This window comes from Sarcophilus harrisii, chromosome 2 (genome assembly GCF_902635505.1).
Source record: "Sarcophilus harrisii chromosome 2, mSarHar1.11, whole genome shotgun sequence".
NCBI classification, from domain to species: Eukaryota; Metazoa; Chordata; class Mammalia; order Dasyuromorphia; family Dasyuridae; genus Sarcophilus; species Sarcophilus harrisii.
The window spans coordinates 307,492,874-307,516,914 of record NC_045427.1 but is presented as its reverse complement, the minus strand read 5'-3'; the positions used below and the strand labels follow the sequence as shown (position 1 = coordinate 307,516,914).

At 33.5% G+C, this 24,041-nt stretch overlaps 1 protein-coding gene across 7 annotated transcripts in view; it reads right to left on the bottom strand.

The window, feature by feature from the left end:
• The window catches only part of NUMB (NUMB endocytic adaptor protein), a 94,534-nt gene that overhangs the window by 17,679 nt on the left and 52,814 nt on the right, over positions 1-24,041 (bottom strand). For 3 of the 7 annotated variants that reach the window (XM_031952562.1, XM_031952563.1, XM_031952565.1), the window contains exons 2-4: positions 23,227-23,301; positions 15,263-15,340; positions 2,310-2,384 (exon numbers count right to left, since the gene is read on the bottom strand). In XM_031952562.1, coding sequence (XP_031808422.1) covers positions 2,310-2,384; positions 15,263-15,340; positions 23,227-23,301 — 228 coding nt within the window. The remainder of the gene's footprint in view (positions 1-2,309; positions 2,385-15,262; positions 15,341-23,226; positions 23,302-24,041) is intronic. The other 4 variants (XM_023502290.2, XM_023502297.2, XM_003756264.3 and 1 more) reach the window with 2 other exon arrangements.

Sequence of the window (24,041 nt, the reverse complement as noted above, 5' to 3'; positions counted from 1 at the left end):
GACAACTATGTCTAAGTTTTGCAGTTCCTTAAACTGGATAGTTCATCTCTGTCACCAGGCTTTTGTACCAGTTGGTCAGGCCCCCATGCCTAGAATGCACTCACTATACCACTTTTTAGAATCCATTATTTCTTTCAAACTGTCCCCCAAAAGCTACTTTTCCACATGAAGCCTTCCCTAGTCCCTCTAGTTTCTGCTAGTATTACCTTGTATTTATTATGTGTATATTTATTTGTGAACTTATTTTCTCTGCCTCCCAACAGAGTGCAAGCTATTTGAGAGCAAGAACTCATTTCATTTTTGTCTTTGTAACCCTAGTTCTGAGTTTCAGGACCTGGAGCATATAGCAAAAGTCAGGACTAGCTCTGTGGTGTAGGAAATTCTTGGTTAAGGAAATTCCCTCTAGCAATGCAGGTTGGCATCTTCTCAATGTATACTCTTAAAGATTTACTTAGACTAGAACTCAGAACTTAAGCAACTTATACAAGATTACAGTCAGGGACAGGACTTGAAGCCAGGTCTTCCTGGCTTCAAGTCCACTTGCATATGGCATTTAAATTCTTGTTGATTGGTCAGTTACCTTTCTTATCTCTTTTATAGTTTTAGTTTTCTTAAGTTTGCTCTCAGGCATCATTCCATCCATTTGTTGGATGGAATCTTCCTGCCCAGGATTGATTCTTGGGTTTGGTGGCAAGGCTTGGATTACAAATTTAGAAGTGGAGGGGACCTTCGAGATCCAGCCCCTTAAAAAGTTTTAGTGGCTTCTCCAAGATCACACTGGCAGAGGATGAAGTAGGATTCAGACTCGGGTTGAATTGTAAAGTTTTAGTGTTCTTTCCATAGTTGTCTTATGCTTTGAGCAATCTGTCTTGCTGATGAGCATTGTACTTCAGATCCTTTTTCCCCTTTTCTCTTTCTTAGGAACTTGAACTTTGAATTTTATGAATTCTATATATGAATATCTATATTCTAATATTACTGAATTCTATAAGGAATACATTACCAAATGGCTTCCAAAAAAAGTACTTCAAGGAAAGATACTTTGAAAGAAAATATGTGAGGTCTAGAATCATGCCCATTCATTACTTAAATGAGATATGGTCTTGTGACTTGTGAAAATAGTTATTTCTTTTGGAACAGACATTGCCCAAATCACTGTTATATTGTCTTGAGCAAAACTATTGGTAATGTTGTACTGGGCCACCAGGGAGCAGCATCACATCCCCAACTGTAAAGCGATGTATTGTACCACTCCAAAGAGTCAGTGCTCCTGCAGGAATGGCACAAAGAAAAAACACCCATAATCTTACCTAAAATCTAAACAAAAATGACTGCTAATGCAAACAACAATATATCTCTAAGATTACTCTTCACTTTTAGTTTTGGTATGGGGAGAAAGAGTCAACCTCTTAAAAAGTGACTCAATTACTGCAATTTTTGTTGTAAAAGGTTTAAATAATCAACCAAATTGGGCACATTAAAGCCATGTAGTTAAAAGAAACCAATCTTTATCTAATAAGCTTGTCTTCATTTCTTCCAGAGCAAAGGTAAGTTCTTGGTTTAAATAATTGACGAGGTCATGTTTAAGATAAGAAATTTCTGACCTTTGACCATTTCTTGGGAGACTTTTATTCAAAATTTCCTGTATCTTTGTAACAATTCTGCCCTTAATGCAGAAATTCTGACTTTTCTTCTCTCCATACCTATAACCATATAATGTCAAGGTTAAGACCAATCCTGTGGGAATGCTTTTTCCCATTTACTGAATGCTCCTCAGAGTACTTATATACTTTATGGGATCCAAATAAATGTTTACAAAATAAACCAATTTCCAGGTTTGTGAGATTTGTCTTAATAGAAATGTCTGGCAAAAAAGCAGGTTAATCAGTTTAAACATCACTTTTCAAAATATACTATTCAGGAAGGAAAGACAAGCAGGTTCAGACATGGTTAGTCATAATTCAAATGAAAAAAATTCACAATTCAAGTATCTGGTAGATAGCAGCTTTGTTATACATAGGAATAAAAAAAGATCCAGATTTTAACATTAAATGTTAATGTTGGGCAGAACAAACATTCTCTGTCATGTGAAACAAGCCAGAAGTGTACTGCTGAGAAAATTTGCTTTTTAAGGGGGTAACGAGTAACTAAATTGGCTTCATGAATGCTGAAAGTCCCTCACAGGGCTGAACTTTGGACACAGCGGAAGGATGTACAGTGACTACAATAGCTTAATGAAATTAGACCAGATCACTAGGGAAGAACACACAATACACAAATGATTACAATTAAGTTTCGACAAATCTAACCTTAGTTTTTTCATCCACAACTCGGAGTCCATCTGCTGAAACCCACAGGACTGCTTTCACGGCCTTTTTTCCAGTCTTTCAAGAGAAGACAAGAGAAAGACACATACACATATAAAATATTAACAAATAGTGTCACCTTCCTGAGGGGGGAAAAAAAAAAAAAAAAACCAGCTGTGCTTTCCAAGAACCACAACAATAAGTGCAGATGGAGTCGAAGTTCAGGAGGGATGCCCAAAGCCAGATACTCAAACCAGACTGCAAAAACATTCAGGGAAAACCAAGCCAAAGCCAGTAATTTAGAAACACAATGCAAAACAATAATATGAAATTAAGTAAAGAGGGGAGGATATAGGTGGAATCAAAACCAGGTTATCACATTCAGTCAAGGGCAAAGAACTTAAGGTTAGATTCTTCACCCATTTCCAAACATCAACCAAGAAAAAAACAAGAGTAAGATACACATTAAATACATAAGGAGTTACACCACAAGTAGCTTCTAAAAATGTACTTAAAAGATAAAGGTAATAACATACCAGGTTTAAATTTGGGTTCTGACCAGTCCCACAACCCCTAATACCCCCAGTGTGTGTGGCAGAATCATAGCATCATGGATTTAATGATAGAAGGGACAACCAGGTCAACATTTTCATTTTAATCAGCAAAAAAATCTAACAATTACTTTTTTGAAGATGAGCACAGAAATATTCATCCCTTTCTAATTGAGAAATCAAATGGGTAGTGACAACTAGAGGTTCAAGAAGATCACTTGAAAACAGTTATTGGAAATCTATCTTTAACACAATATGAATTTAATTTGTTTGCTAGGAGAAATGTTAGACTGGCATTTGATTTCTCTGAAAGGCAATGGGAGAGTTTGAAATGTCATTTTCATAGCTTTTTGTCCTATCCGTTTTAAGGGGTTGTACAAACAAAATCATATAAAATGGTGACTGGAGATGGAATACATCAACTTCATAGTAGGATTCTGTCACAAGAACAAGAACAAGAAAAGAAATCTTAAAACAACTAAACTGCACTCTCTTAAGAGAATAAAGTGACACAAAACCAGTCTCTACTCGGATAACAATCTAAGGTTTCTCTGCATATGTGGGGATATAGCCTTAAAAATACTCCTTTGTGTCATTACTAGGCTATCTCAAAAATGGTACTTATTTTATGGGCAACATATGTGTTTTATGAAATCACATTCCATTTGTTTTCCATTGTTACATTTCTTTGTCAATAAAAGGCTTTGTCTGCCATAATATCCCAACAATTTCATGGAATTTTTCTTGTTCAGTCTTGTTCTTAAATGTTAAATTCTTTTTCAGTCACTATGGTCTGCAAAGTAACTGCTACCTCAACGAGGTAGGTATTTTGTCCTACAGTTCCATTCTTGCCTGGGTTGTTTTGGGCAAACTGGATCTCTGATCATATTCAAATCCACTGGATTTTATCTTCAAGCTCTGAACTAGCTTACCAATCAATGATTCCTAAATATTGTAACTCATAAGCCACAATCTTCATAAGCCACATCAAAGCCACAATCTTCAATCCATCTCAAGCTCAATCACTTCTTCAAACACTGAAACATTAATTTTAAAATTTGTTTTTCAGTCATGTCTGATTCTCTATGGTCCCAATTGGGGTTTTCTCGGCAAAGATGCCAGAATAGTTTGCCATTTCCTTCTCTAGTTCATTTTACAAATGATGAAACCGAGGTAAAAAGAGTTAAGTGACTTGCCCAGAGACACACAGCTATTAAATGTCCAAGGCCAAATTTGAATTAGGAAGATGAGTCTTCCTTGAGTGCCAGGCCAGCATAAGGGGCATATAATTTATAGTATATCACAAAAATGTCATAGCCATAAAAGCAAGGCTTTTCTAAAAGTGAACAATACAGGACTTGGGTTAAAGTCAGAAGACCAGAAGATCCAGCAGAAGAGTGTCAAAGGAAAAATAGAACAGTTTTGTATTTAAAATGGAGAGTTTGAAAATACTTAATGGTATAAGCATATTTTTTTAAAGAACACTTGACACTCTAGGTATTGGTAAGAAAAAATTCAGCAGCAGAATTGTAGATGTAACATTAAGAATTATTTTCACACTACTGTTTCAATACTTTCTACTTTAACAATGACAACAAAACTGAGTAATCACTAAAATGAATAAAATCGAGAGAGAACAGAGACTCATAAAACATAGTAAATCATTCTGCAAAATATGATTTCTATGGAATGGAAAGGCCTTGCTTTAATTTAGAATTTAAATCACCAAACTTCATTTGTCAAGCCATCGTGTCAACCTGTGGGTCAATGACAGGAAATGGAATTCAGTTTGCTGTGAATTTCAATTGTTCACTCCTTAACAATGTTTGGCTTTTAAATTGTTTTCTACCTTAGCCAACAGTACTGTTTGCTTAGAAGAAGCCATCAAATGAGTGTTTAAATAATCTGACACTGGAGTAAGTGGAGACAAGTATTGGATTTATTATAAATTACCCAATCAGCAAATTGCATATTTAGAATTAAATGGAGAAAAGTAATGTATAATCCACAAACAAAATCTGTCCTCAATATGTGAGAAATTCATTGGTAATGCTATGAACAGAATAAAAGTTGATTTTTAATATGAATGTCAGAAAGGAATACAAAATAGTTGCCAGAAGGTCAGGGCAGAGAATTACTGGCCAAATTTAGAGAGGAATTGTATGTAGTAAACTAACCCAGGTTTCAAAAAGTTTAAAAAAAAAAAAACTATAAGACTCATAGGTAAACTGGCTAGCTTCTAGTTCTTTTCCCCTTTTAAATAATAATATAAACTGGTGAAGACATCTGAGATGTATTCCAGGTGTAATTATAATCACTGCTCACATTTAGATAGTACTTTTTAAAATTTTACAAAGCATTTTCCTCACAACAATCATGTGAGGTAGGCTGCATGAATATGATTACCACATATTACAGATGAAAAAAATTGCATTCAAAGCAAGATGAACTGTCTTATTCATGATTGCACAGCTAATAAATGGCAGTGCAAATGATTTGTATCAGTTTTCAGATAGGGACAGCAAGCACACTGAACGACAAGTGTGAGGATATTTTAAAAGACCATAGGTTAAAATAAGAAAACAAAGATTAAATTTAATAAGAGTAAAGAATAGGATAGGGAAGACACAATGACTTCAGTTTGTGCTAGAGGCCCATGGACTACATGAGTCTACAATGTGACACAGAAGTCAAGTCAATGTAGTTCTTGGCTGAATTATTAAGAGAGAAAAGAGGCTCTCAAATAATGGATGTGACCCTGATCACATCATGTAGCTAGAGTATCTCCCTTAGTTCTGGCCGGCACATTTCATCAAGATAGTGATAGCCTGGTATGATTAGAATTATGTAGGAATTGGAGAACCATGGAAGAGTGAAGATGTTTAGCCAAGAGACTAACTTAGAGAAGACATAATAGGTTGCTTCAAATTTTTAAAGGGCATATCATGTAGAAGAGGAATCAACTTTTTTCCTTTTAGGTCCCAGAGAGAAGAACTAGGTGAATGAGTAGAAGTCAGAGAGAAGTAGCTTTCAACTTCCCACAAGCAAAATGGTCTTTTGTAACAATCAAAACTGCCCACAAGTGTAATGGAGCTCTCATATCAGGTAATGGGTTGCTTTTCACTGGAATTCTTCAAATAGAATTTGGATGACTATTTGTCAGGATATATGAAAAAACTCAGTTGAGATGGACTGGATGAACTCTAAGGTTCTTTCAAACCTTGAGTCTATTACTTATTTGAATGGAGTCATTGAATTATTTTTCTTGATCAGTTTATCTACAAGCTACTTTATACATAAAATAGAGAGAAGGGCCTTAGATGACATTTACTCTGTCATTTATGAGTGTGAAATTATATGATTACTTAAACTACCAACTAAGTACTGGTATTCTTTCAAAATCAGTAAAGAAGCCACAGCTTCAATTAAATGTATGCATAGAATAACAACACCCTGGGCATCATTGCCCTAAAATGGGGGCAACTACAAACTAATAGAGCAGACATTAAAGTAAAATGCCTTACAAACACAAGGCACAATATCAAACTATGTGGAACAGTTATGAAATGTTAGGAAACTATAGCTGCAGACCATCTGCAGAGCAGAGAGATGACTGTAGCCTATGAGATAAAGTGGAAGGGAAAGCTTTTCAAGTGTTTCCAGTCCCAAACTAAGACATGTATCCCATGGGGAAAGAATTCAGAATTTGTTTTGTTTTGTTTTTCCCTCTAACACATACAGAAAGGGATGAGAACCTATCTGGAAAAAGCATTTTCTAATGTAGGAATAGTTCACCAACTTCATAGTGACTGAAGTCTATAAGGAAGCATCCCTAACCCAGAAAACAGAAAAGAGAGCATCCTTATTTCTATAGTGAAGATTGAATTCATGATGAAAAGGCAAGAATGTGATGGGCAGAATTATCACATTGTCCTTCCATTTCAGAATCTGTAGAAGAACCAAAAAGGGAACAGCCTTACATGAAGGGAACCAATGGAATTCATATTCCTACTGACATGAAAGGAAGTTTTCAGTTTTATTTTGCATGGTCAACAAAACTTTCTGATGTGAAATCTTACCACTCTTGAAGAGCCTATTAGTACAATTTCAAAAGATAACATTTCCGATACGGTAAAATTTCACCAGAGTTATATTTATACTTTCTTCCAACAGAAAGGCTAGAGGCATCAAGACTAGGTGAAGGGAGGGGGAGGAGTTTAAGGTCTATTCTAATTAACTCTATAACGCAGTTTGTGGATTACTGTCTCTGGGAAACTCTTAATTCTTTTTCTTAAATATATTTCTATATCACAGTCCTTTCCCATACTACCTTCAGACTGAACACATAAAACAAAAACAACTAGAGCCAAAAGCTGACAAAAGTTTGTCCTAGTATCTTTTCATTCCTTGAAGGGATGAGTTATGTTTCATTATTCATTCTACAAGGTAATTAGGATTTTATGAATCAAGAATGTAATTTTCTTTTAGTGAACTTCTCATTTACTTTGTTGTAGTTATGAGGCTTTTTTTTGATCTTCCACATTTCTCTGTATCATTCATATGAACCTTCCTGTGTTGCTTTGTATTCCTAAGATTCATCATTTCTTACTGCACAACAGGACTACAGTTACATTCTTATAGATTTTTTTCCTGCCAGTTCCCTCTTGATGGGCCTCCTCTTTTTTTTTTTTTTTTTTTTTTTTTGTTTTGCCAGTTGTTAGCTACCACAGGACCTGCCAATATTTTTGGTTGGTTTTGGATCTTCCTTTTTCTCCACCCCCATGGTTGGTTTTACTTTTTTAATTTTTCTTTTTTTTTTAATTATAGCTTTTTAATATACAAAACATATGCATGTTATATACAAAACATATGCAAAATATGTTAAATATAATATATGTATACATATTTATGCAGTTATCTTGCTGTACAAGAAAGATCGGATTTAGAAAGAAGGTAAAAATAACCTGAGAAGAAAAAAAAAATGCAAGCAAACAATAACAGAAAGAGAGGAAATGCTATGTTGTGGTTCATACTCATTTCCCAGTGTTCTTTCTCTGGGTATAGCTGGTTCTGTTCATTACAGATCAATTGGAACTGATTTGGATCCTCTCATTGTTGAAGAGAGCCACGTCCATCAGAATTAATCATCATATAGTATTATTGTTGAAGTGTACAATGATCTCCTGGTTCTGCTCATTTCACTTAGCATCAGTTCATGCAAGTCTCTCCAAGCCTCTCTGTATTCATCTCGCTGGTCGTTTCTTATAGAGCAATAATATTCCTTAACATTCATATGGTATTGGATCTTCATTTCTGACGCTTACTTTCTTGTAGTACTCGTCCAATAATGAGATTGCTGAGTCAGAGTATGGACAGTTTAGTCCTTTTTTGTTGCATAATTCCAAACTGAAATCCAGAACACCTAGATTACCTCAAAGATCCACTCATAGAACATTAATGTGCCTGTCTTTTCAAAACTCCTCCAAAACTGACTATTCCTATCTTTTTCATATGCATGCAGTAAAGTGAAATCTTAAAGCTGTTTCTGCTTTGCATTTTTCTTACCATCAGTGACTTACAGCATGTTTTCATGACGTCATTCATAGTTTGTACTTCTTTTTTGAAAACCGTTTGTTCACATCCTTTGACCACTTATCTACTGGGGAATGGACTTGATTCTTTTTCCTTAAATGAGGGTGTGTCTGGCATACCCTCCCTTTTCCTCCTTGTGGCTATTTTAATCCCCACACCCTTTCCTGTATGACGTTAATCTTTTTTGTACTTTATTAGATATGCTCTTTCTGGATTCTTATTTTTGTTTTATTCTTTGAAATACATGTTCTGACATATATGAAAAATAATACTATCAAGAAGAATCGGAAAAAATCTCCTGTTTTTCCATGTCCACATTCTTGCATATTTCTCACTGGGTTTTTATATGAAATGTCTGACTTTCTGCCCTTCCCTAGAGAAAAAAATAGCACAATGTTCTCTGGTGCAATACATCATTCACCAACCACACTGTAACAAAAAGGTTGGATTCATATTGAGCACTTCATGGACACGTGTGCCTGATTAAGTCTATAAATGAGGAAAACTTTTAGCTTATGCTTCTTTGAGCTGCCTTAAAAACATACTGGAGAACTCTGCTAATTCCAAATGCTTTCTGCAGAAACAACAATAAAGTCACTAGAAACATGTAAACTTGAGTTACATATGCACTAAATATGTATGTTTCGTGCCAAAGAGAATTGTGCAATATTTCCCTAATTGAAAGTTTAAAAGTTAGCATCATTTTTTTAAATAGGAGCTAAACATTTCTGATAAAGGAAGTATTTTAAAGATGAACATGGCATAACGATACACTTTTAAGCCCCAATGAACTATTGTCCTCTCACCACAGAAAATGATGCCTTTAAGAATAACCTGGGAAATTTGATTTAAGAATGTATAAAACAGACACCTCATCTTACCAAAAAAACCCTTTCAACTCCATAATACTAAAATAAAATGCTATTCCTAATTGTTCTATTCCCTAGAATCTGATACAAGTAAGCAATAGTCTCAAAACACTATAATGATAATGATTTGAATAAAACAATATTTGGCATGGAATTAATCAGAGCTAGCAAAATAGAACATAAAAAACTCAAGTCAATTATTTTGGTGACTTTTACACTAAGGCTTGGTTATTTCAAACAAAAAAATCATGGTGACACTGTAAATATTCCTCTTCTTTTTAGTATTTTTAGACAAATTAAAGTAGATAGTAAGACTTTTAAGTCACAGCAGTGTACACTGATAGGGTGTTTCTTCTAGTTTATAATATGTTTTTTTTTTTTTTTTGCTGAGGCAATTGGGGTTAGACATGTCCAGGGTCACACAGCTAGGGAGTGTTAAGTGTCTGAGATCAGATTTGAACTCAGCCTCTCCTGACTTCAGGGCTGGTGCTCTATCCACTGTATCATCTAACTGTCCTGTAATATGGTTATTAGATTATATTAGAAATTTAAATTAAAATAAAGTGGCTAGAGGACTTAGCTTTTTAATGCTGACTTTGTCCTGAATTGTTAAGGAAGCTTTTTCAAAGCAGAGGTTATAAAAGTAGGTGATATAGAACTTTGTTCTAGAACCTATATAGAAATGTTTGTTTCATTCCACAAATTAAAAATAAAAAATAAAAAATTTTTAACCATGTGAATTGGAACAAAGAATTTCATTTTTCTGTCCTTTCCCATAAGATAGAAATGATACTTAGGCAATGTTATGGTTTGGCTCTTCAAATACCACAAGGATCTGTATGGAGAAAGTAAAAACGCAGAACACAACTGTTCTGTAACATAGCAGGTGGTCTTTGAAAGTTGCTATGGCTGCAGAGATCATCATTTTGATGCCAACTTTGTAATGAGCCTCTCCAAACTTGGTAGATTGTCGTTGGACAAGAAGCATTTGCCTTTCAACACCTTTTTTAGCTTGTGCTATACTGACACAGTCTTTGAGTATACAGTGTGACTTCTGTGTCACAGTAACAAGTTAATAGCTAACATTTGCATAATGTTTCCTATATGCTGTGCTAAATGCTTTATAATTATTATCTCATTTGAATCTCAACTCTGAGAAGTGGGTGCTATCATTTTCTCTATTTTATAAATTTAGGAACTAAGGCAAACAGAGGTTAGTTGATTTGCCCAGGGTCACAAGCTATTAAGTATCTGAGACCAAGAGGGCATCAGAATAAGATCTTTGCTAAGTATATAAAGACAAATTTATTTTAAAATATACTTCAAGTTTAATGTATCATGTGCCTATTTTGCAATAATGTGTTTGTGTGAGTGTGATTTTGTTAATGCATATGTGTGTGTGCCTATCTTGGGCTGTCAGATTTACTTGAATATGACAATCTTCAGAAGGCAAAGATCAAGAATGGCATTGCTGACACTATATGTAAGGTAGTTAAATGATGTGTTCAGCAAAAACTTATTAAGCTGGATTGCAGAGGGCTTGGAATCAGTCACCAAACATTTATCAAGTATCTACAGTGTGCTATGTACACAAAGACTGGGGGAAAAAAAAGTAAGTAACTCTTGAGTCTTCAATTTGAAACTTTAATTCTTCAGTTCTCACCTTCTGAAATGGGTTTAGAAATAGAATCTTATCACAGAGAGAGGAATATTTAGATGCAGCACAACTCTATGATAAAATCTAAATTGTTTTAGGTTACATTGCTGAAACCTGTAATATCAATGAGAAAGGAGGAGGGAGGACTAAGAGGCTTCTCAGAAGAGGCAGATCTGAGACTCTTAGCAACAGTAAGCAAGATCAGGATGAATAGTCCAAAACTTCTCATTCCTATTTATAAAAAGGTGTATGCTATGTCTTTTAAAGTACCTATTGTCCATCTCAATTAATACTTTCAGATTATAATTTCTGAACTAGTAAGAGCTGCAGTTCTTATGATTAATTGACGTCAGTTAGCCATCCTTGGCTGTGTTCACTATCAGCTCTCATCAATATACAAATAATGCAAAGATCTTAAGAATTGGGATGTTCTTTTTCAGCACATAGCTATGATGATTGATAACAAGTTTAAAAAGCTTCTAATGAAAATCTTTGTTTTAAAATCATGCTTTGTTACACAATAGAGATCCATCTATTTATTAGGACAGAAAAAAAAAACTTCTTGAAAAATTCATTATTTTTTCCCCAAAAGATCATTATGAGAACTTCTTTTAGACAAGTTCTGTTGAAAACAAATTCAAGAGCAGTGTTTTAACATTTTGCCCAAAATGTAAACAGCTTTCTCTAGTAAATAATAGCATGATTTACTTAACTGCTGGGAGAGGCACTTTTATTAGAGATGATTTTTTTTTTTTTTAAACAAAGATGACATTTAACTTTAATGTTAAAAAATTTAGAAAGCTCCTGAAAATCTGTGTGGATGAAATGTATTCTCTGACTTGCTTTACAGAAAATCTTTGCAAATTAGCTTTATAGAAATAATAAAAATATAGTTTCATCTGTGCCTGCCCTTTTCTAGTCACAAAATATGCACAAGTAGTACAATGTAATAAAATAATTTAATATAATATTTCGTTAATTATGATATTTTGTTGAGTTGTTCCAGTCATGTCTGACTGTTTTCTTGGCAAAGATACTGGAGTGGTTTGCCATTTCCTTCTGCAGCTCATACTACAGATGAGAAACTGAGTCAAAAAGAGTAAAGTGATTGACCAAGACTACACAGCTAGAAAGGGTCTGAGGCCACATTTGAACTTACTTCCTGATTCCAAGCCCAGTGTTCTATCTAATGTGCCATCTAGCTGCATATACTGTGGGAGAATTTATGTCACCATTGTAAATAAAGAGAATAACAACTGCTTGCATTTGTAAAGTGATACGCAGAATATAAACAATATTCAACAATTTTTGTTGATTTTCTAAGACCAAATATAAAATCCTTTGCATGGCATTTAAAGCTTTTCCTAAACTAGTCTCTTCTTACCTTTCTAGTCTATGATACCTTATGTGTTCATCAATGAACTCTATGCTCCACAGCAACACTGTTCTTTTCAGAGTTTCTTTAACATGATATGCCCTCTCCATGCCTTTCCCCCCATGCCTGGAATGCTCTGACTTTTACTTTTTCTAACTTGTTGTCTTCAAGATCCAATTCAATGTCCACTTTCATTAGGAGGCCTTTTCAGGTCTCCCTAATTCTTAATGCTCTGGCCTTTCAGTTTACTTTTTACTTTCTTTGTACACATTTTCTATGTGTCTAATTACCGACATGTTACATGTTTTATATCCCACAAGAATGTATGCTTTTCTTTGTATTCTCAGTGCTGAGCATGGTGCTTGGCCAAAGTAAAGGTTTAATAAATGTTTGTTGGTTGAATAACTGAAGTGCCAATGTAAATGTAATTCCTATTCCTAATTATGCCATCTACGTCTATTTTAAGCTAAGTGTAAGAAATTGGAAAAGAGAAATTGTATGTGTACTGTGGCTGTGGTACTTCTATTAGAAACTATATTTTGAAAAGCTTTCATATTTATTATTGGCTATATGTTTTTTTTTATTATAGCTTTTTATTTACAAGATATATGGCACGGGTAATTTTTCAGCATCGACAATTGCAAAACCTTTTATTCCAATTTTTCCCCTCCTTCTCCCCACCTCCTCCCTCAGATGGCAGGTAGACCGATATGTGTTAAATATGTTAAATACAACATATGTATACATATCCATACAGTTATTTTGCTGCACAAGAAGAATCAGACTTTGAAATAATGTACACTTAACCTGTGAAGGAAATCAAAAATGCAGGCACACAAAAACAGAGGGATTGGAAATGCTATGTAGTGGTTGACACTCATTTCCCAGAGTTCTTTCACTGGATGTAGCTGGTTCAATTCATTACTACTCTATTGCAACTGATTTGGTTTATCTCATTGTTGAAGAAGGCCATGTCCATCAGAATTGATCATCATATAGTATTGTTGTTGAAGTATATAATGATCTTCTGCTCCCGCTCATTTCACTCAGCATCAGTTCATGTAAGTCTCTCCAGGTCTTTCTGAAATCATCCTGCTGGTCACAATAATATTCCATAACATTTATATACCATAATTTATTCAGCCATTCTCCGATTGATGGACATCCACTCAGTTTCCAGTTTCTAGCCACTACAAAGAGGGCTGCCATAAACATTCTTACACATACAAGTCCCTTTCCCTTCTTTAAGATCTCTTTGGGATATATATGGCTATATGTTTTATTTTCCAACAGAATCCTTAGTCCTTAAAGGCTGGGTTTGTTATGTTTTGTTTTTAAACTTTAAATCCTTGAACCTATCATTCTGGAACTGCACTTTATCAGAAATGAATAAAATATCTGCTGAATCAAAATGAAATTAAATAATTAAGACAAAATGTCATAACTATTAGATCCCCTCCAAACATGGATGTCTCGAACCTTTGTTATTATTCATTCATTTTTCAGTTGGCCAACTCTTCATGACTCTTATCTGGGGATTTCTTGGCAAAGATCTTAGAGGAGTTTGCCATTTCCTTCTCCAGCTCATTTTACACTAAGGAAACTAAGCAAACAGGGTTAAATGACTTGTCAGGGGTCACATAAGTAGGCTTTGAGCCAGATCTGAATGTAAGATGACTCTTTTTGACTCCAGGTCTGGCTCTATCCATTGCAGAACCTAGTTGCCCAACTGAACCTTCTTTTGAACTAAGGAATAGTTAAATATGACTGATATTCAAGCTCCTAGCCAAAAATTTCCTATGACATGCAAAGGCAAATTATTTGACCTTTCACTTCAAAATGCCAGCATAAATGGAACTGTATGACCCAACTCAAATTTCTTAAAATGAATTTAGATTAAGCAAGTATGAAAGGGACCCCAGGGTCAAAAATTTTTAAAATAAAGTGATTATTAAGATGTCTCTTTGATTAAGAAAATGGATCAACTTAATATAGTAACTTTTTTTTGAAGAAAACATTAACAGCTTAAATAGTTTATATGAACATATTAATAATGAGTCCAGAAATTTAAATTCAGATCAAATGATACATTTTTTTTGGAAATGTTTTATGATATACTCAGCTCTACCCTGGCAAAAGTAAATGATGAAAGTCTTATAAATAAAACAGCAGAAACTTACCATATGTCATGGAATGGTATTCTTTTACAAATGAATCTGTTAATTGATTATATACTCTCAGTCCTTCTTTGGAGAGGTCCTCATAAAGGACATAATATAAATGATAAGCATCATAATGAGCCATAAGTAAATACTTATTTTTCTTGGGTAACAATGTTAAAACATAGGCAGACTTCCAAAACAGAATGCTTTTGAACTCCCAGAATTCTATACTTTTTAAAAATTTTGGCTAAATATGGTTTTTAAAAAAATTAGTTTTGAATTCATGATGACAAAATCTGGAAGTTGCTTTTTCAATATTGAACAGTAAACAGAAAGTCTAGTTTTGTTAGTTTATGAAATGATACTATGGGTAGGGAACAAAGGAAAACAAATTTAGACCTGGGAGGCATATTGAGAGTCATTCTAGATCAAGCCCCTCCTCAAGATACTTTGATAACCAGTCTTAAGGTGAATGATCATAACTTTAAAACCATTTCCTAAGCTCTGTTGGGACTATTTGATTACTCTGCACATCTGACATCCAGGTATTAAATACACTTATTAAGGCCTACTTTTTAGTCCACAAACACTGTATAAGTCAATCCTTAAAATGATTAATGAGTAGTAACATACTGACCCCAAAGTTACTATAAGTTTTGTAAAACTGAAACACATAACAGAGATATATGGAGTGCTAAACCAGGGGTGTAACTCCTTATACAACAAGCACAAACAGGGCATTAAACTTACTTTTCCAAAGAAGCCTTTGAAGAACTTCCTTTCCTGGAGGAACAGGAGGGACAAGTCGAGCGCTATTATTGTACGAGGCTACAAATGTCCCAGGGTTTCAAACCCACAAGCACATACAAAAGTTGGGGAAGGGGCAAAGAAGGGAGGGGACGGAGGAAAAGTTTTAGAGTTACCCATACAGGGAGTGACAGGGATAAAGGAAAGGCCCATGAAAACAAAGAAAAAAGCATCACATAGCCCCAGAGTTGGTAAAAAGAAGAATGAGAAGAAAACATAACTTCAGATCCGCACCCATGCAGAGTGGTTAGTTTGGCATTTTCTTCTGTTATCCCATTTATTTCTCTTAATATAGTAATCTTCTAAATTTGGCAGCAGAGAAGTATAGGTACTCTTTAGTCTGATGAAATGTACATTTTAAACTTCTGAATAACCACAGGATCCTTTTATATGAAAAGGATGGTTCCCAAAACATCACTTTTATGGATAATGTCATCTGGCAAGGCCATTTCTAGGGAGGAAGAGCCACAATTATACCCCCCAAAAAACTTAAAGGTTGATTTTTTTTTTTAAATGAATGTGCCTCAAGGCTAAGTCCTCATTTCCTATTTTTCTTTCTCTCAAACTATAAGCTGATAAAGATCTCCATACTAGTTAAAAAAAAAAAAAAGTTTGTGTGACACATTAAACAAGTGGCAATAACCCAGTTCCAAAGGTCTTTACACTTGGTAGGCCATGAAATTCCATTTGCTTGTCCATCAAGGTCTGCATCTTTTAAATACAGACAGCAAGCATGAGTGTATTTGGAAAAAGAACAGATGGATTTTGCCTCAACCACCTGCAGAGAGCATCAAGTCAATGCATTTGGTACGATGGTATCAGGAGGAAGAATTAATCTCAGAATCTAGCAAGTCAGTAGACCTCAATCTCAATTTAGGGAACTAGGCAATTCTTTCTTCCCCCTTAATGAAGCCATGCATATTTTCTCCAAAGGCTTGGACAAAATAAAGGTTCATATCTACAATTCAAGTACAAATTTAAAAGAATTTTTCTAAAATTTGCAAAATTATAAAAACTGGCCACCATTATAAATATTGAAATTATTATTTACCAAATATTTATGAAACAAAACAGATTTGCTGTAACTCACAGAGTTAATCTTTGATTTAAAAAAAAGTGTAATTAAACTTAAGTCAATATAATACCACCAATCTGTTAAATTAAAGACCTGAAGGCTTTCAGACTGAAGAGCTTCAGTGTTCAGTCATTATTTCCTGGATTTTGTCATATTGTATCTCAAGGTTTTTATAGCTACTTGTTTTTGATACTGGATTTACTTATAAAAGTGAGGTTTTTAACATGGAGTCCCATCAACTTGTTTTGAAAAATGTTTTAAGAACTATATTTCAATATAATCATTTTCTTTATAATTCTATGCATTCTATTTTATGCATTTAAAAACATCATTTTGAAAAGGAATCTATCTCAGACTGCCAAAAAGGTCTATGATATAAAAAAAGACTAATAACTGTTCTAGAAATAGATACAATACAAAATATTTTTGTTAAATTCTTACAGGCAATTTTAAAGTATGTAAACCTATATAATATAATCATAAACACTGGAAAGTTTTCTTAGAAAAAACAAAAACATGTTTCTAGAACACAACATTCTAGAGTATAGCAGAGTATTTTGCACTTGGAATGAATGTAAATTCCTACAGGAGAAAAGCTATTTACTTTTTTTCCTTACTCCCCAGAGCCTTACACATAGCAAATGTTTATTAAACTGACATACTCAACAAGAACTTTAAGTATTGGGTGTGAGGGCCCATCTCTGCTGCCAAATTCAGTGATATGGTTTTATTAAACTGTAAGTAACCACAAGCCTTCAAAGTTGTTGCAAAAGCTAGGAATTTCGTCAGTGGCTACCTCATTCTTGTGGAAGGGAAAGAGTGGAGGGAAAGTGTCAGTTAATTAATTTGGTCTTCAGCAAAGCGCTTGTTATACATGAAGAATGTATATATACATATATATATATATATATATTTCTTTTCTTTAAAAAAGATTCCAAATGTTAATGGAAGATATGACATGCAAAATGAATTTTAAAAATATTACAAGTTAATAGTTTAGTGAATACTTCTAATACTCATTTAATAAAAATTAAATTATGATTCTTTTACCTGCTAAAACAAGAACAAATATTAAAACAAATATATCAAATAGTGAATTTTTTAAAAAAACCAAACATATAAGACAATAGTAGTACAATGAAGCTAATCTAAAACCAAAATCAGAGAGAATAACACATAAACAATGGAAAAATGTGTTTTACTTCAGAATCAAAAGATATAAAACCTCTGATTTATCTTTTAAGAAATTGCTTAGAAAAATGCAACAAATGAAAAACATAATGAGAACATTAGGTAGACAACAGACATTTCTGTTATCAATCCATTGTCAATTAATTATCAAGTTAAAACGGCAAAATACAAACATGATATATAATAAAAGCTTGGTATAAACATATTCAGGTGAGTAACTTAAAGCCAGTTATGATAAATGGTTTACTTAATTGGATTTTTTGATTCTCAAACTAGATCTCATTTGAATTCTAATTACTTCCCACTTGAGAATGTCATAATTCTAAATAGAGGGACCTAAAGATCTTAATTGGTTCCACCAAAAACATGAGGTTAGGCAAAACAGCAATATAAATAGGGGTAAGTGCCTTGTTTCCTTGGAATAATGTCATACATGGGATATTAAGTAAATTTATATTAAGAGAAGGTAACATTGTTGGGATTAACATAGAAATGTTGCTAATCATCTTACCGTGGAGACTAGTTATCATATATTAAAAATGTTGCAAATTAATAGCAGATATGTATAGTTTATGTCTGTAAAGATATTTCCTAAATTATATGAAAATAACTTTAAAAGTAGAAGAGATTGTTTGAAATTGGGATGGGGAAGGAATGAGGTTTCTTGTTGCTTTTAAAATTTCTTCCAAAATTCAAACAGCATCACAATGCTAAAAGCTCCTTTGTTTAAGAATCATGTATTTCCAAGGTCACTGGATTTTGGGAAATTCATTGTTCAATCAGATTTTTGGTGCATTGCTGCTACATGATTCTTTAAAATTTTAAACTTTAATAAATAAATTCCAAAGACTTGTTATTCCTTTAGCATAAGCCTCATTCTGTGGGCTTATTCTTCAACATGTCCTATATTTATACAGCAAAATCTAAATGGTATCATTTATGAAAAAAACTAAAGATATAGCATCTGGCACAATACAAGCCCTTTATGGAGCAAGCTAAGCATCTCCAAACTCTTTCTTTCTACAGCAAACTTATTTGGAGATACAAGTTTTCCAGAAAAACATAAATAGTCCTCTTTATTAAATTCATGAGTGGTATGGAACAATATACTCAGTTAAAGTTGAAGATTATTTTATATCCAATCAGCAGCTAGATAAAAAATAAATTTTAAGTATAAAAAGGGTCAGAGACTATTTCATATCATTTTTGTCAAATGGATGTTTTGTAAGGGGAGAAGGCAAATATAAATTGCACATATCAAAGCTTTTAAAGAAGAAAAAAATTATCAACTTATATTTGGGCCAATAGGAATTGGGCATGGGCACAACAGGATTCCAAAGACTTTCAGACTTTATAAAATTCTACTGCCCTTTCAACAGAATACTTGGGATGGGAGGTAAAGGATGCTTCTACTTAAATATAAAAAATTTATCATATTTACAAAATAAAACAAGTCTATTTGTGAAAAGGGGAATCCCTGGATCAATCTGATAAGTCCCTCAATGAGATTATGAAGCATCTCCCAGGAATGTAGACATTTGTCCTTAAAATGCTGCTGAGAAAATATAGGAACTCTTCTAATTGATTTGTTCTAATATAAGGGTAGTTAAATTGGGGTTGAAGTATCATCCTCCCTTCCCTCCACACCTTACATTTAAAAAAAAAAAAAAAAGAGAGAAGTCAGGAAAGGGAGAATGAAGGAAAAAAAGTGAAGTGGAAAAGAGAAAAACAGAAGATGGGAGGGAGAGAAGAAAATAAAAAAAAAAGAGGGAGAGGGAAAGTAGGCAGGCCAAAGAGAAGTGGGGAAAAGAGGAGACAATTGAAGTCCAGGTGTGCCTCCTAAAATGTTATTTCCATTTTCTAGAAAGAGGCCAAAAGAGCTAAGTTTTTCTTAAGTTAAAAAGATTAAATATTTTTGGTGAAATTATCACCAACATAGAGAACAATCTCTAGATCTTTGCAAATGTAGAAAAATGAAGGAATACATCTGAATCAATCAGGCACTGAAAATGTTTGTCTATTCCCTGGTATAGGTAAAACTTTCTTTTACCACATCTAGAAGATATATACATTCGTTAGAATATCATGGGCAAATAAATTTTATGGCCTCAAATAATAATTACCTCAAATTTCTGCTATCAATAACAAAACCCCAAAAGATCTAAATATTGCTACCTTCCCTCAAAAAAACAGCTAACAAACAAAAACTAGTTATTCAAAAGATCATCAGCCTCCCAATAGTTTACAATATAAAACTAAAAAATACAATAGAAAAAACAGCCTTCTTTCAAGAAATATCAAAGTGGTATTACTTCTACTAACATCAAAATTTTATTACCAAGGATTGTATATACATGGTAAAGCTCTGACTAGAAAACGAGTATGGTTGCTTTGAGTTTCTTTAAAATGGTGCATTAAATTATTCAAGCACTATTGTCTTTTCTCTGAACAAATTTCAAAATCATCCTTCATGAAATTCTTTGAATTTTTAGGTCTTGACAATAAATGAAAAATGTGACACTTTCCTATTCTCCCTTGGATAATATTTAAGTTACAGTGCAACAAGAAGGTAAAGTTACTGAAATTGAGGTTCATAGAAAGCAGCTTTTATTGCTTTTTCCATTTTCTAATTTAAATTAAAATAATAGACTGAAATTACACAACTCAGTTTTTAGTTGCATGACAATTTCCAGTTTTTACCACTTCTAGGAACGAATATGAGCAAAATCTGGACTTCAAAGAATTACATATGCCTTTTTTTTTTGACAATGAAATATTATATTTGGGCCTTAATATCTAGTCAATTTTTTTTACTATTCATTATTAATGCTTCAAATTTTTCCCATAATATTTCAGAAGAAATAGAACGAGTTCTTATTCTTACTTTAAAGAAGCTGAAGCAGAAAATAAATTTCTTAGGTGAGTGAGAGTATTCAAATATAAATGGGACATCTCCAGACCACAGTTACAGTTAATAGAAATAAGCCTTATTATCATGAATGGAAAATTGATGGAATGCAGGAAAAGCTGTCATTAGATACCTCTAAAAACTCCTTAAAATTATAAACACTTTAAAAAAAATTCATACAAATTAATTTTCTCTTTTCTTTTATTGTTCTTCATTTTTACTTGTTTCACATTGTCCTGTATTTATTACGGTTTCTGTTGAACAGTTATTGATGCTGTTCAGTACTGAAGTATAAGTTTTAGTTTACCATCTCCCTCACCTATTCTAAAACAGACCATTCTGTGTCCTTTTACTTGAAGAGACAGAGACAGGCTTTTTGTTTTGTTTACTCCTTAAGAGTTTACTCCTTGATATTTTTAACTTTGGAAGAACTAAAAGATGAATAAAATGAGATTTGTTCTTTTTTGGAAGTTCACCTCTACTGACAGTTCTTTTGCACAATTCCTAGAGTAAATTGAAAAATGGCATAAGCAAATTTTAAGCCTGCTTTCTCACCCAATGAAGCACCAAGATCTTGTATTGTAGAAGCCATATTTGAACAGAGAGTAAATCATTACAAAGTTGGTACTTTATACCAAAGACAAAGGTACCAATGAGCCTAGGCTTTCTCCATGACAGTGAGGGAAACACCAGATGTCAGTAATTCAGTGTATAGGGGAAATAAATCTGTGATATAGCAAAGCACTTTGTAAGTAGACTTTTACAATGGTACCTTCAAACAAAAAACAAAAACAAAAACAAAACAAAACAAAACAAAACAAAACAAAACAAAACAAAACAAAACAAACAAAAAAAAAACCTAGTAATAAAATGAGTATACTAGTTAGTTTTAAAATACTCCATCAGCCACAAGCATTTAACAAGTATCCACTATTGGGAGGATGGAAAATTTTTTTTTGAAAAAAACAAATGCATAAATGGCACTATTATCACAAGATGTTATCTTAAGGGCATTCCCCTTTCCTCCAAATTGTGCCATTGATTATAACAGTCTAGGTTCCTTTACATATAATGTCTACCTTGACCTCTATGAGTTACTTCCTCAATATTCTATACCAATGATACTTGAAGTTTCAGATAAGACATTATCCAGAATGCACTTTAGAAGAAAAGTTTGAATTACCAAGCACTATTAGAAACAGCAGTCATTAGAAGCTATCCTTATGGCAGCCTTTCATTGACAAACCCAAAGCATAGATTTTAAATGCTGTTTGGGATAAGGATAAATTTGGCATGCAGAAGTAATGCTACAAGCTTGTGCAGTAATAGTTAAAGAGCATGTTGGAGAAAGGAGTAATTCATTCATCCAGAGGGAGACAGGTATCAAATAATTCAACAATCTTTTTATCTACCCAAAAGTAGAAAATTTGAAATTTTAATTAAACTTCATAAAATTTAGAAATTCAATTAATATTTAATTGCTTCATTTTTTTCTTTAAAACAAAACAGAAGATAACAACTTTTCTCGAATAGATTCATACACATCTGACATGAAATTCAGGCAAAAATAGACCATTCTGGACCATTTTGTGTATAAAGGGAATGGGGTTTAGAGTGTTAAGTTACACTGGAGAAAACCTAAGGAAAAGTATGTATTTGATACACACATATAGATGTATATACATATACATCTGTGCACATATGAACACAAACACATACTTTCTGGAAGTAGAGATGGTAATAAAAATAGGATGGATTTTCACTTTGTTGTGAAATATATGCCCTCTAATTAGAGTATATAGAGAGTCATAGGATTTAAAGATACAGAACTTTAAAATAGGATCACTGATCTAGACATAGAAAAATTTAGTACAATTTTCTCCATTTACAGATGAAGAAACTCAGGCTAGAAAAGGGAAGAAGCTGGTTTAAAGTTGTACAAGCAGAAAGCAACAAAGATGGAGATTTAAACCCAGATGCTCTGCGTCCAAATGGAGGACTTTTTCCAACGGATGAAGTGGCCTTCCAGGTAGGCTTGTGAATTCCTTAGTACATGGGATTCCCAATGAGGAAATGCCCATTATTAAAATGGATCAGCAAGTATTTTGCAACTGCCAGGGACAATTCTTTAGAGCTGCTAGGGACACTGGGAGGTCAAATGTCTTATCTAGGATCATACAGCCAAAAGTCACGTAGTCAGAAGGGAGATTACAAATCCTGACTGTCCTAACTCTCTATTCTTTAATCCTTAATGTTTCTTCTCAAATACCAATGAAACTCCTGTTTAACATGTCTACAAAAAGTAGGAACTCAAGAAATGTTTTGCAAATTGAGATGGCAGATCCAGAAGAGAGGCAATTAGGTTAAGTGACTTGTCCAGGGTCACATAGCTAGTAAGTGTCAGAGACTACATTTGAACTCAGGTCCTTCTGACTAGAGAACCAGTGCTCTAATCACTGTGACACTTTGGCTGCCCCACCTGAATTACTTTGGTTCCATAAAAAGCATCATGGATTGAAAAAAAAATTTCCATTGGAATGTATGTCAAATCAAAAGGTTGCAGTGTGGATCAATGACCACTACACTGTGTCTGTTTAGCAAACCCAAATTTTTTCTTAAAGGAAATAAGTGCTCATTAAGTCTGACACTTGATTGCTTTTGGTATATATGGGTAAGAATTTTAAGACTAACAAAAGCATATAGACTAACATTCTGACAAACAAATATACATACAGCTTTCAATCTCTTTACAGCATCTTCACAAATGTGCATTCCTCTTGATTCATCAACTTCTACATGGCCTAGGTACTGTAAAAAGAAGGAAAGTGTTAGTAAGTGTTATAGCAGGAAAATGAACTATTTTAGAAACATTTTTTCTATTTAGAAAAAACGAACTATTTTAGAAATGAACATTTTAGAAACATTATTAACATTTTGGTTAATTATTTCAGGTCACTTAGACTCTTAAGGGATTTTTCACTTCTTCCTTTCTTCCAGTAGTTGCTCTTTTGTCAAATGCTGATGACCCTTTCTTTCTTTCTGAAGCTAAGGCTAAAAATAGTTCAATTTCTCATCAAGGAATGATGGGAACACTTCAATCTCTCTTATATGCTGACATTAAATTAAACTTTCCAAAGCACTATTTGGAACATATCCATCAATCTGCTCCAAAATCATGAATAACTTTCTACCACCTATAGATTAAACTAAATGAAATTCATCATTTATTAAAACAGCTACCATGTGCAAGAAATTGTACTAGGTACCAGATATGGACAAAATCAAAATCATTGCCTTCAGGTTTACACATTGTCCCAGAAAAATAAACACAAGGCAACTTGTAAGTGTAGGGTAAGGAAAAAGTTTCTATAAGATGTCATTCCTCATTAAGTCTTACAGGAGACTAGTGACTTTTAAGAGGTTGAGATGAAGATGGCATGTACTGCTTGCACTCAAGGTGCAGCTGGGAACAGGGACCAACAATGCAAAGTATGTGGGAAATGGGAGATGAGATATTAAGCCTGGGGAACATTATAATCTCTCTCCTC